This window comes from Xenopus laevis, chromosome 1L (assembly GCF_017654675.1).
Source record: "Xenopus laevis strain J_2021 chromosome 1L, Xenopus_laevis_v10.1, whole genome shotgun sequence".
In the NCBI taxonomy this organism is placed as follows: domain Eukaryota; kingdom Metazoa; phylum Chordata; class Amphibia; order Anura; family Pipidae; genus Xenopus; species Xenopus laevis.
Genome location: NC_054371.1, coordinates 188,807,722 through 188,820,457, shown reverse-complemented (window position 1 = coordinate 188,820,457; position 12,736 = coordinate 188,807,722). Strand labels below are relative to the sequence as shown.

The following is a 12,736-nucleotide window of genomic DNA, read 5'->3' as shown; positions in this document are numbered from 1 at the left end:
TTTGTTGACAAATTTCATACTGTCCATATCCTTGACATTTGGCCTGTGCAAACTAATATACAAAAAGTGTAAAGACACCAATACACAAAAGCGTTTTGTATGTGTTTAATAAATGTATACCCTGCATTGTTAAAAATGGGTGTTTGCTTACTATAGGTAACCACAGCGACAGCCATTCAAGCTGAAATTGAGCTGTAGGGCACACATTACCTAGTCTATTTTACCCTCTGTAGAACAGACTAGGTAAAAGATAAAAAAGGACAGAAATTCAATATTATAAACGGATAGATGCTGGTGCACCCAGGGAATTTTTTCTCAAAGTTAATCTTTATCTAATCTACGTTTCAGTCCTCCCTTGTGACCATCAAGGTATCTTGGTAAAGGTCCCAAGGGACGACCGAAACGTTGATTAAATAAATAAATTAATAAATTAATTTTGAAGAATAGAAATTATTTGTAGTTGCAAGATGAACAGACATAAACGTTATGCATACAAAAGGACTAGCACTACTGACTAGCATTAACTGTCTATTTTGGGTTACCGGTCACTGTTTTATTTCGGTGGGTGTGCATTCACCAGACCACCTTTCATAGAGTACCAGTTTGTAAGGTACAAGCAGGTGATTATAATCAAGGACTTTGTCCCTAGGCTGGTTCTCTGCTGGAAAATGCTCCCAACAGTGTGCCATGCCGTTGTTACTTCTTACCCTGTTCACTATCTGCGACCATATACGGCATAATAACATTTCTGATCCCAAGCTACTTTATTTCGCGTATCCTGGACGAGTTAATTTTTCAGTAAAGAGGAGCAACAACCCATGGAACAAGATCAGGGACAGTAATTACAGGGGGGTGAAAGTTTAGGATAATATTAGTGCATTCAAATTTGCTTCTTACTCAGTTAGGGCCTATGTCGGCTCATGTTTAGACAGGTGATCATGCAAATCCCTTCAGGCCAACCATTTGGACAACTCCTCTGTACTAGATTATATCGCTTCTACAATTGAGAAATGCTGTTTTATTTGCATTATGATAAAATAGTGATACTTTAGGAAAGTATTGGCAGAATTTTATATTTTTTTTTTTACCTCCCGTACTAACATTCACCCCGCATCAGTTAATAGTGCTACTCCAGCAGAATTCTGCACTAAAATCCATTTCTCGAAAGAGCAAGCAGATTTTTTTATATTCAATTTTGAAATCTGACATGGGGCTAGACATTTTGTCAATTTCCCAGCTGCCCCCAGTCATGTGACTTGTGCCTGCACTTTAGGAGAGAAATACTTTCTGGCAGTCTGCTGTTTTTCCTTCTCAATGTAACTGAATGTGTCTCAGTGAGACATGGGTTTTTACTATTGAGTGCTGTTCTTAGATCTACCAGGCAGCTGTTATCTTGTGTTAGGGAGCTGCTATCTGGTTACCCATTGTTCTGTTGTTAGGCTGGGGGGGGGGGGAAGGGAGGGGGTGATATCACTCCAACTTGTAGTAAAGAGTTATTGAAGTTTATCAGAGCATAAGTCACATGACTTGGGGCAGCTGGGAAATCGACAATATGTCTAGCCCCATGTCAGATTTCAAAATTGAATATAAAAGAAATCTGTTTGCTTAGAAATGGATTCAGTGCAGAATTCTGCTGGAGCAGCACTATTAACTGATTCATTTTGAAAAAAATATTTTTTCCCATGACAGTATCCCTTTAATAATTATACTACTGAACATTGTTTGCTTTTTGGCTTGAAAATAATAAAAGAGAAATTAAAAATAATAATAATAATAATGATACTTTAAAAGCAAAATATATGAGCATTATGTTTTGTGCAAATATAGGTGCATGCCCATGTGTGGCACAAGCTGTACATGATACATTATTATCTTTTGTTGTTATCTCTGTATTTTAATCAGTTAGTCATAGCTTCATTGCACTGCAAGTGTTAAGCAAACTAAAAATATATTCTCTATTTATTCCTTTTAGATCTGGGTCATAGCACAGATATTCTGTGCCATATGATGCCATTCTACAGCTATGATGTCCCTCATACATGTGGACCTGATCCAAAAATATGCTGTCAGTTTGATTTCAAACGCCTTCCTGGTAGCAGAGTTAGTTGTCCTTGGCGAGTTCCCCCAGAAATGATCAATGAAGGAAATGTACAACACAGGTATTCCATCAAACTCTTTTAATTGTGATTTCAGAAATCCAATAAAGGCTATACTACATACAGCATTCTCAGTTGACCCTTCCTGATGGTGGTCTATTCTGAGCAACAAGCCTGTGGGGGTTACAGCTTATAGATCAAGGGGCAATAGTATGATCTACCTCTGATTGGGTGGGTCATGGCCGACTCTCTCCTAAATTCCCTCTTACAATGCAAATAAATAGCATATAATAGGGATGCCATAAATGTCAGTGTAGTTATTCCTCTGTACCAAACACGATCACCCAAGAAAATGTAAATGCTCGTTAAATCTCTTCTGCTAATCATTGCAAAAGGAAGACTTAGATCTGAAACATTTCAATGAAATGGGTCATATTTGATCAGTAAAACACTTCACATAGAGGTTGGAAATGTATATCGTGGGATGGGTAGATGAAGATATCTTAATACTTGTTCCAGAGCTTACCCTTTAAGCCAGTTTTCAATTTTGTTTATAGAGCTTGGATGATTCTGGATCAGTACAGGAAAAAATCAAAGCTCTTCCGTACAAAAGTGCTTTTGGTCCCACTGGGTGATGATTTTCGGTATAGCGACAGCCTAGAATGGGATCAGCAATACGAGAATTACCAAAAGCTGTTCAATTATATGAACTCTCATCCTGAGCTGCATGTTAAGGTATGATTTCATTTTTTTGTGGATGCAGAACAGTCTATAAAGCTAATAGGAAGCACATAAGTATCTTTCTGTTACCTAGAAATAAAACCTGAGTTAGTTTAATAAAATGCATACTAAATTTTCTGATTTATACATAAATACTGGCACATTTTACAATCCTGTTCACCACACATATCATCCTTTCAAATGCCTCCCATGATGGCCTTTAAGAAGGGCAAATGCCTACACGATCAACTTATTAAAGTATGGCTTAATAAAAGGAATTGTAGGATGTTTTTATTGCATTTGAGAAATGTAATTTTATGTGCGCACCGTCAACCTAATTTTTGTTTCCTGCCTGCAAATAATAGCTGTTCGTCTCATACTGATAACAGGAGAAGTTCATAGTACCATGTGAAACTTGTCTCGGTTTATGTATTCTGCTGATTAAGTAGTGTCCCTGATTCAAGGCGCTTACTCCAGCTTCGAAGATGAACTGTCACTATTACATACATAGTACATATTTGCATACATAGTTAAATCGGGTTGAAAAAAGACAAAGTCCATCAAGTTCAACCCCTCCAAATGAAAACCCAGCATCCATACACACTCCATACTTTCACATAAATTATATAAACCCATACCTCTTAAAGGTATCACAACATCACCTTCTTAAAGGCATTAACTGAATCAGCCATCACATCACCCGGCAGTGCATTCCACAACCTCACTGTCCTCACTGTGAAGAACCACCTACGTTGCTTCAAATTAAATTTATTTTCTTCTAGTCTAATGGGGTGGCCTCTGGTAGAGTCCTGCAAAAACCTGCGGTACCTTGCAGGTTGAGGGGAGAAGTTCTGGGTGCGGGTAAAGACGCGGGTTGTCGGTTCTGCGGGTTTGCGGGCCGCAGGTCTTCTCAGTAGCGATATTTACTCCTTTTTTCTGGCCACGGCTACTTCCAATGACGTTACTTCCGGTTTACAATGACGATGGTCAGTGGGTCTGGGTTGCGGATAAGGTACTTGCGGGTGGGGTCGGGTAGCGGTTCCAAGCAGGTAAGAATGCGGATTGCAGGTTACGGGTACGGGTCGGGTACGGGTCCCAAAAAATGGACCCGCGCAGGACTCTAGCCTCTGGTACAGTGATCCACTTAATGGGAAAAAGGTCCCCTGCTATTTGTCTATAATGTCCTCTAATGTTCTTGTAAAGTGTAATTCTATCATCTCGCAAGCGCCTTTTTTCCCAGAGAAAACAACCCCAGCCTTGACAGTCTACCATCCCTCTAACTATTTTACTTGCACATCTCTGCATTCTCTCCAGCTCATTTATATCCCTCTTGAGGCCTGGAGTCCAAAACTGCACTGCATACTCCAGATTAGGCCTCACCAGGGACCTATAAAGAGGCATAATTATGTTTTCATAACTTTATGTTTTAAAGTATGAAGATCCAAATTACGGAAAGGTCTCTTATCCAGAAAACCCAAGGTCCCCAGCATTCTGGATAACAGGTCCCATACCTGTACTATGTAACCTGTGCCATTTCTCCTTTTTTCAGACTAAATGGCTGCCCAGCAGCTTAGTTATATAAACTATAGTAGTGTTTTTGAAGCAAAGACACCAGATTTACCAGTGCAGGGCAACAGTACATTATAATTTAATTACATTAAAACACTTTGATTTGTTGGTGTTGATGTTCCTTCAAGGTTTATGGCACAATGGGAGATTAGTCACTTAGGAGTAATGTTCTACCCGCAGGTGACATCTACTGAAAATACCGTTTGCAATTGCAGGCAGAAAATAGGTCATCTGCTAAACAGACTTTTTTTTTTTTAAATATTGTATAAAGTGGGAAAAAAAATGTTTGATTTTTGTTATTTATTGAGATAAACAGGGCAACCAGGTAACTTGAAGCTACTACATGTTTGTCCCTTGCAAAGTAGGTTATCCGTACACAGGTTATCCCTCTGTGCTTTGAAAACAGTCACAATAAAGGGTGATTGGAGGGGTTTAAGCTGCTTATGTACCTCGCCAAGACCAAACACAGAGTAGGTAAAAGTTCAGAACAAACACTCATGTTGAACAATATGTAATACTACCCCTTTATACAGGGGCATTTATTTGCACATTTTATATATTGTTGAGATGCAGGTTTGTGCACATTTAAACACAGCTAATTTATTCCATTATATTTTGCTCGTTTGTAGTCATGAGTGTTCAGAGAGGCATTTTATTGCATACACATTGACATTGCTGCAGACTTTAATGAAACCAGCACTCCTGTCTAGATGAACAATAGTACCTTGAGCAGATTGCTTTTAATAAACTTTTTAAGGTCAGAAACAAACCTGAAGGCAGCGGCTGCAAATATGAGAGGCCCAATAGCAATGTTTACTGACAGCTAGACTACTGCTTAGTCATTCCCATCAAGCAAGATTTTTAAATTCAATTTCAATATTTAAGTGATTATTTTTGTTTTTTTCCTCAGGCACAATTTGGGACGATCTCTGATTATTTTAAAGCTCTGCGGAAAGCTGCCAAGGTTGATGATCCCAGTAGTGAATCATTTCCAGTTTTAAGTGGAGATTTCTTTACCTATGCAGACAGAGATGATCACTACTGGAGTGGTTATTTTACTTCTCGTCCTTTCTATAAACGGCTTGAAAGAGTCATGGAATCCCATCTGAGGCAAGTTTATTCATTGTATTTTTGACTGAATATTTATGTCTGTACCAGGTAAAAAAAAATAATCATGTGAAGTCTATTATGCAAACCAACCTGTCTTTAAACGGATAAAGAAAAGCTCACAAATAAAGAAAACAATGAAAGTAGCATAGAATTTTTGCACTTGAAACACAGCATTTGGAATCCCATCTGAATTTGTTGTGTGGAAAATGGCTTGAGAAGTTGGAGTGAAATATGTTTCTTAGCTTCTAGTCCACTGACTGCATATTTCTTATTGTTCTGGCCTGCTTGAGATCTCCATAGACTCAATGGGGCTCATTTATTAAAGACAGGGCAAATTTGCACTTGAGCATTTACCCATAGCAACCAATCAAAGTTTTGGTTTTATTGCTCAACCTGCAGATGGCTGAATAAAGCAGTCACTGATTGGTTGCTATGGCTTACTGCTCAGGTGCAAATGTGCCCATTGTTTATAAATGAGCCCCAATATGTTATATATGATTATTATGCTATGCCAAAATCTAGATAGTACAGTCCTAAAAGAAGGACAGGGCAAGGTTTCTACAAAAAATTTTTTGGCTACCTCACTTTGGTCTACAACCTCTACAATCCTTACATTTGATTAAATTAGAGATGCAGCAAATCCACTATTTAAGGATTGAGCCGAATCCTTTTTTTTAAGAGTTTTCCAAATTCCAAACTGAATCTAAACCTTAATTTGGATATGGAAATTAGATGAAAGAGGGGGAAAGAGAACGCACATGCAGCTCGCGGCCCTTGTTTGTGTGACAAAAAGTCAATTTATCTTTCAGATTCGGTTCGGTCAGGCACTTGGATTTGGCCGAATCGTCCTGAAAAATGCCAAATCTATGTTGAATCCCAAACCAGATGCTGGATTTGGTGCATCCCTAGATTTAATGGTACTCTTTGCAATCATGCAAATCTTTTACCCCAATTGATAACAATTTACATTTATCACATTTATAAAGGAGGGATATTTTTCACTTAACTGTTGCTTAAATTTCACCGTTATTTTACACCACTTTGGTGATACCACTTTGTTGTGAATGCGTTGTGTAAAAAGCAGAAGCCCTCCTTGCAGCTATTTTCTAGCTAATTCCCTTTTTATATGGGGGTTGTGCTTTTCTGTATATTTGCATGAAATCATTTCACTGTTTTTCACATGCTTTTAAACATGGTTTACCATGGCCTTAAAGTGAAATTGTTAGGTGTTTGGCCAAAGTCAGGCGATGATTGTATATGGCTTCTCCCTTTCTCTCTGAAATAACCACTCACTCACTTAACTATCTGTAGATGGTCACAAGAAACATCACTGCTAAAATTATAGAGTTGTGTCATTACACCTTAATCTACATCAAATGCATGCTTGCCCCATTAAAGTGTACTGCTTACATTACATCCCCAAAAATTTATAAACACATTGGGGCTCATTTATCAACACTGGGCAAATTTGCCCAAGGGCAGTTACCTAAAGCAACCAATCAGTGACTAGCTTTTTAAAGCCAGCTGCAAGTAGAACAATGAATGCAGCAATTTGATTGGTTGCCATGGATTACTGCCCATGGGCAAATTTGCCCAGTATTGATAAATGACCCCCATTGTCCCCAGACAAATTGCATTATAGTTAGACCTGATGGTCTTTTTTAATGAAAACAGTAGGCAGAATGCCTGTCCATATTCTTTCAAAGTTGTTATTCAATGCACACTTGTGTTCAATATGAATTCAAAGAATTACTTACATCGGTTACTGTAAATGTAACATTTTACTTTGAAATAATTTTTTTTAATATGTAATCCCCATTTGCCTTCATGAATAATATACCGCAAGTAAAATGCCGTTTTAAATAGTCTTAATATGTCTTGTCACAACCTTCACAGCCTTGCGTCATCACATTTGTATTCAAACAGTGAAAATATGAAGGTGAATTTTTACTAGAGATTATTACCTTTAAACAAAACTTTAAATACATTAATGGGAACCTACAGCCTCAATTGGATTATACTTAGGAAACAGGAATATATTTGTATGGATTATGTCAGTTTGGTTAATGAGACGATACATGGTTACCATCTGTGGATAAGTATCTGGTCATAGTTTAATATAAAAAAAATCACATTTGCATTAATAGCAAATATATGTCTGTAAAAAAATTATATATTTTTCCCCACACAAGGTCAAATACTCAAGGATATCGAGATCATAGGATGTTTTATCTTAGGCCAATATTACACAGGTCGATTTTGTGCCTCTGGCTGTTTGAGGCCAAGATAAAAATACTCAAATTCCAAAAAGTTAAAATGATTAATTATATTTCTGAGAACATACTGGTGCTTCAAGTTTATATTTTCAAACCAAGTAATGCTGTTGTATAAAATGAACGGAAGCAAAAATGTATGGGTTATTTTTTTTTTATAGGGGAACCAGATTTAGTCAGTCTGGTCTCTGTAAAAATTCACTGTTTAGTAAAGGGAAAACAGGGATTCTGCTGTTCTTTATAGTGTCCTTTAAAATGGCTGATAATGCAGGAGCTGCTGTTCTTCATACATTTCACTGTAGCAGTCTCTTACTAAAGAGGAAATATAATGGAGGGCATTTACGTTTACTGCCACTGTTGTGGTTGCACAAGTTTCGATAACAAAAACAGAAAGAACAGGTGCCAGAAGCCAGTGTGTGCAATACCACAATCAAAAAGTTTGCAATAAGTTATGCAAGCAAGCAAAAATGTGTTTGTGTAAGTGCCCCAACAGGCATGACACATGTTAGGCTGTTTTTTACAATGTCCTAATAAATATTTTTGCTTTTTTTTTTTAATAATCTTAACTGTTTTTGGAGGGACTCACAACTATTGTTGCAGTTTGTTGCGCAAGTTTTCCCGCATTTGGTTGCACAGATAATCCTTTTCACTAGAAGTACTTGCATCAAAGGGCACTCTTTGCACTTCTATATAGTTGCGCTCCCTGCCACTCTTGCCTGCCACAGTTCTTCCTACCTCCCATTCCGAAATAAACAGTTGCTTATTGATGCAAGGGACTTTATTTGTGGCAAAAAAAGTGCTCATCACTAACCACCACCTTCAAAACAGGTGGTAGCTCCAGTGTTCACACGGCGCCCTGTATCAGTCTGAAAGAATATGGTGTATATGTCGCTCGTACACCAGATGACACCAAACGACTTTATATTCATATAATTTCATTTAATACAATTGCCTCCAATTCACAACGAAGTGCAGGCACAATAGTGTTAATCTAAAATCATTGGCTGCAATTGCTTGAGGTTTAACTCCACCTGGCGAGCTTAGCATAGCTGGAATTTCAGTGGGAAAACACTACATAATGGGAAAAAGACACAGTGATTGTGGTGACATTGGTGATTATGCTTGAATTGATCTTTGCTCACTGCTCTTGTGGTTGTAAATGACTCCTAGGGGGTTGATTATTAGGTTCAAGTGTGTTTTCCACAAAAATTCGAGTTTTCAAGGTTATTTATTTTTGGTTAAAAAAACCCCTAGGAAATAGCTCGAATCAGAAAATACACCATCTCAAGCCTGTCAAGGTCATGTAGGAGTGAATGGCAGAGGTCCCTTGAGCCATTTGTAAATGTTAATAGCCTTCATGTTGTTCATGAGGTATAAAGAACTCTAGAATTTGACCTTTGATAACTAACCCCCCTAATGTTAAGTAAAGTTAATATTATCCATTTACGGTATAAAGTTGGTGTACTTGTCATGCTAGATTTGAGTTATTGGAGAATAAATCTTATTTTCTAGTTAAATGTGTCTTTCATGGAGGAAATCTCTAAAGAGAGATTCAGAGACCAGTTTACGTGTTCCTGGGTTTTCCTACCTAAGTCGTAGCTCATCTCAATTTACAATTAGTTACATTTTGCTACATTTCAGTGGCCGAGAAAGTCATTTATCAGCCGATGTATGTGGTGCGGACTAAATCACTAATATCTGACCAAAAATCAACCATATGTCTAGCCAAAGAAGCAGATTTCCACGATATTTGTCTGCTAATAGACCAGTGGCAAACACAACAATACATCTTATAAATGTGTTACTTGGTAAAAAGGAAATTAAGAAATGTTTTGAATCCTCTGCGGGTGCATATATTTGTACATGCTGTATGGCCTGGATATATGTATTGTGCATAGATAAATACTGAATGATGTCAGTTGAGGTCTTTTCCTCATTGCAATAAAGTATAATGAATAGCTTCAGTGCCACAGTTAGAAATGTGCATTTTCCTATAGTGCCCTGTGTAAGTGTACAATATGAGCTCCCCAAAACATACCCAACAGTAATAAACTTTGCATTTTAGAGCCCTCAGCAGTTGCCTAGGTTTGCCACTTTTTCCCCCGGTAGAGACCGGTCAGGGGACGGGGCCATGTCACTGAGGGGCAGGTCTATGATGCGGCGATTGGCCGATCACCGTGTCAATCATGGGGAATCCTGCCTGGTTTTCCTTATTTAGAAAAACCAGGCAGGAAGATTTGACCAGAGCAGCCCTTCAAAATACCAGGCTGTTCAGGTCAAAACTAGACAGGTGGCAACCCTAAGTTATCCACTTATTGCTGCCCCAGTATTTTTATACTGAAGTGCACTTTAGTGTGAATATAGCATATATTAAGATAAACGGCAAAGTAGGTTAGGAAAGGTTCTTCATTTGTCTTTTTGAAAATGCTGGGTGTCTTAATATTTTCAAGAATTACTGTTCTGCCATATATATAGTAAATGCATTTAAATAATGTTAATGATACTGATTTTTTTCTTCCTCTTTTAATTACAGAGCTGCAGAAATCCTTTATTCTTTTGCGTTGGTGCAAATCAAAAAATCTGACAAACTTCAAAGTTTTCCATCAGTTGAGCATTACAAACTACTCACTGAGGCCAGGCGGAATTTGGGACTTTTCCAGCATCATGATGCTATCACAGGAACAGCTAAGGATTGGGTGGTTGTTGATTATGGAACAAGGTAATTTATTTATTAACTTTTATTTAAATATTTGTAAGTGTTGCAAATCTACAGTTATATATAGATTGGAATTAATTTAAGGATCAGGGACACCAAAGAGGAAAATAATTAATTTAATGTACAGGTATGGGGCCTGTTATTCAGAATGCTCAGTATCTGGGGTTTTCTGGATAACTAATTTGGATCTCTAAAAGGTAATATTTTTTTTTTTAAATTTGGATTATTTGGATAAAATGGAATCTATGGGAGATTGCCTTTCCATAATTTGTATCTTTCTGGATAACTGGTTTCTGGATAAAGGAACCCATACCTGTACAATATATTTGTAAGTAGCAGACACAAGTGGCACTATACCATTGTCTTACATGTGAATCGCCTACAAGCTCCTGTCAGACAAAAGTTGTCAGGAAATGTGATATTCTGAGACAATTTGCAATTTTTTTTTAGATATTTCTGTTTTTTTTTTTTTTTTACTTATTTAGCTTTTTATTCAGCAGCTCTTCAGTTTGCAGTTTCAATAATCTGTTTGCTGGGGTCCAAATTACCCTAGCAACCAGGCACTGAAATTGAATAAGAGACTGGAATATGAATAGGAGAGGCCTGAATAGAAGGATCTAGCAATAACAATAAAATGTGTAGCCTTACAGAGCATTTGTTTTTAGATGTGGTCAGTGACCCCCATTTGAAATCTGAAAAGTGTCAGATGGCAAATAATTCAAAAAACATTAAAAATAGATCCATTGAAAAATTGCATAGAAATGGCCATTCTTGAACCACCCCTTTAATAACAATTGGCCATTATATGAAAATGCTCTTTGCTGGTGTTACCAAGTTCAAAAAGATGCAGATCTGGGAATAAAACAGCAGCTCTGTACATAATATATACAGTCTAATATACAACTGTCCTACAGCTTTTGCTGCTCTTTGAAATTCCTAGGATGTTTTTTTTTAAGAGAACTAAAGCTTAAGAAAAAAGTTTGGTAGAAATGTTGTACATTATGTTTTGTGGTTCTGTACCAGCCCAAGGCAACCACGACCCTTTAGCAGGGAAGATCTCTGCCTCTGAATATGCCCCAGTAGCTCCCCATCTTCTTTTCTGCTGATTCACTGCACATGCTCTGTGCTGCTGTCACTTTCTAAGTTTAGGGACCCACTCACAATATACTGTATATAGAAAATATCAAATATCAAAAGTCACAATACAAGTCTGATTATTAATGTAGATTCTCATTACACGGCTGCTCAGAAACCAGCACTATTAGCATCCAAGTATAACAATACTGTAGCATTAGCTTCTATGACAGGAAAACCTTATTTTCTGCTTGATGGTTTGAGACAATTGCTAAGCTTAAGTGGCACTATTGCGAAAATGAAAATTTAACATAAGCTTTATCATACTGAAATAATAAAATTTCCAAACACAATCAATTCAAAAGTTTGTACTGTTTCTGAAATAATTACGTTTATCTTCACTATTCATCTCGCAGCATCTGTTTCTCTTCATTCTCTCTTCATGCAATTTTTTAGTTTAGTTCTCCTTTAAAGTGGGTGTGGGGAGAATTAGGAACATTGTGCTCATTTAGTCAATAGGTAGAAGGAGATAAAGTTATTGGTCTCCGTTTGCGGTTAGAAGTTATGATGATATATCTTTTTTTTTTTCTTTTTTTTTTTTTAATGTACGTATGAATATTCAAGTATACTTAGGGGGTTATCTACTAAACCTTGAATTTATCTGGTTGGGGTTTAGACTTTTTCATGGAAAAAAAAATAGAATGTTTATTATACCCCAATGCTGCAAAAAGCCTGAATCTGAAAATCCGCGTTTTAGACCTGTCGAGGTCTTGTTTAAGTCAATGGGAGAAGCACCTATCTCAATTTGAAGTTTTTGTGGTCTGCGCAGGGTTAAGCCTGTAAATCTGACCTTTTTTGGGCTTTTAAACAAAAAAAATAGAAAAAAATCTGCGATTCAGGGAAAAAAGCCAGAAAAATTTGTATGGTTCGAGTTTACGCTTTATCGCGTATCGATCCAATTATATAGAGTTTTTTTATAAATTCCAATTTTAGTAAATAATCCCCATAGTTTTCGTTAGTGGAAGGTTTTAGAGATCAAGATTAAAGAATATATTAAGATAAGACCCTAAGATAAGATAAATAGCAACAAAGGCTAAAACAGCCATATGCATTTAAGTAGTATCCTTTAGTTAACCTTAAAAAAAAATACACTTATAAAATTGTATATACTTTACCCC

General features: G+C 37.0%; 1 protein-coding gene across 1 annotated transcript in view; it reads left to right on the top strand.

Annotated features, from left to right (window-relative positions):
- The window catches only part of man2a1.L (mannosidase, alpha, class 2A, member 1 L homeolog), a 66,026-nt gene that overhangs the window by 27,305 nt on the left and 25,985 nt on the right, over positions 1–12,736 (top strand). Inside the window, exons 7-10 of the mRNA XM_018264423.2 lie at positions 1,973–2,159; positions 2,654–2,831; positions 5,296–5,495; positions 10,302–10,487. Of these exons, the coding sequence (XP_018119912.1) occupies positions 1,973–2,159; positions 2,654–2,831; positions 5,296–5,495; positions 10,302–10,487 (751 nt within the window). The remainder of the gene's footprint in view (positions 1–1,972; positions 2,160–2,653; positions 2,832–5,295; positions 5,496–10,301; positions 10,488–12,736) is intronic.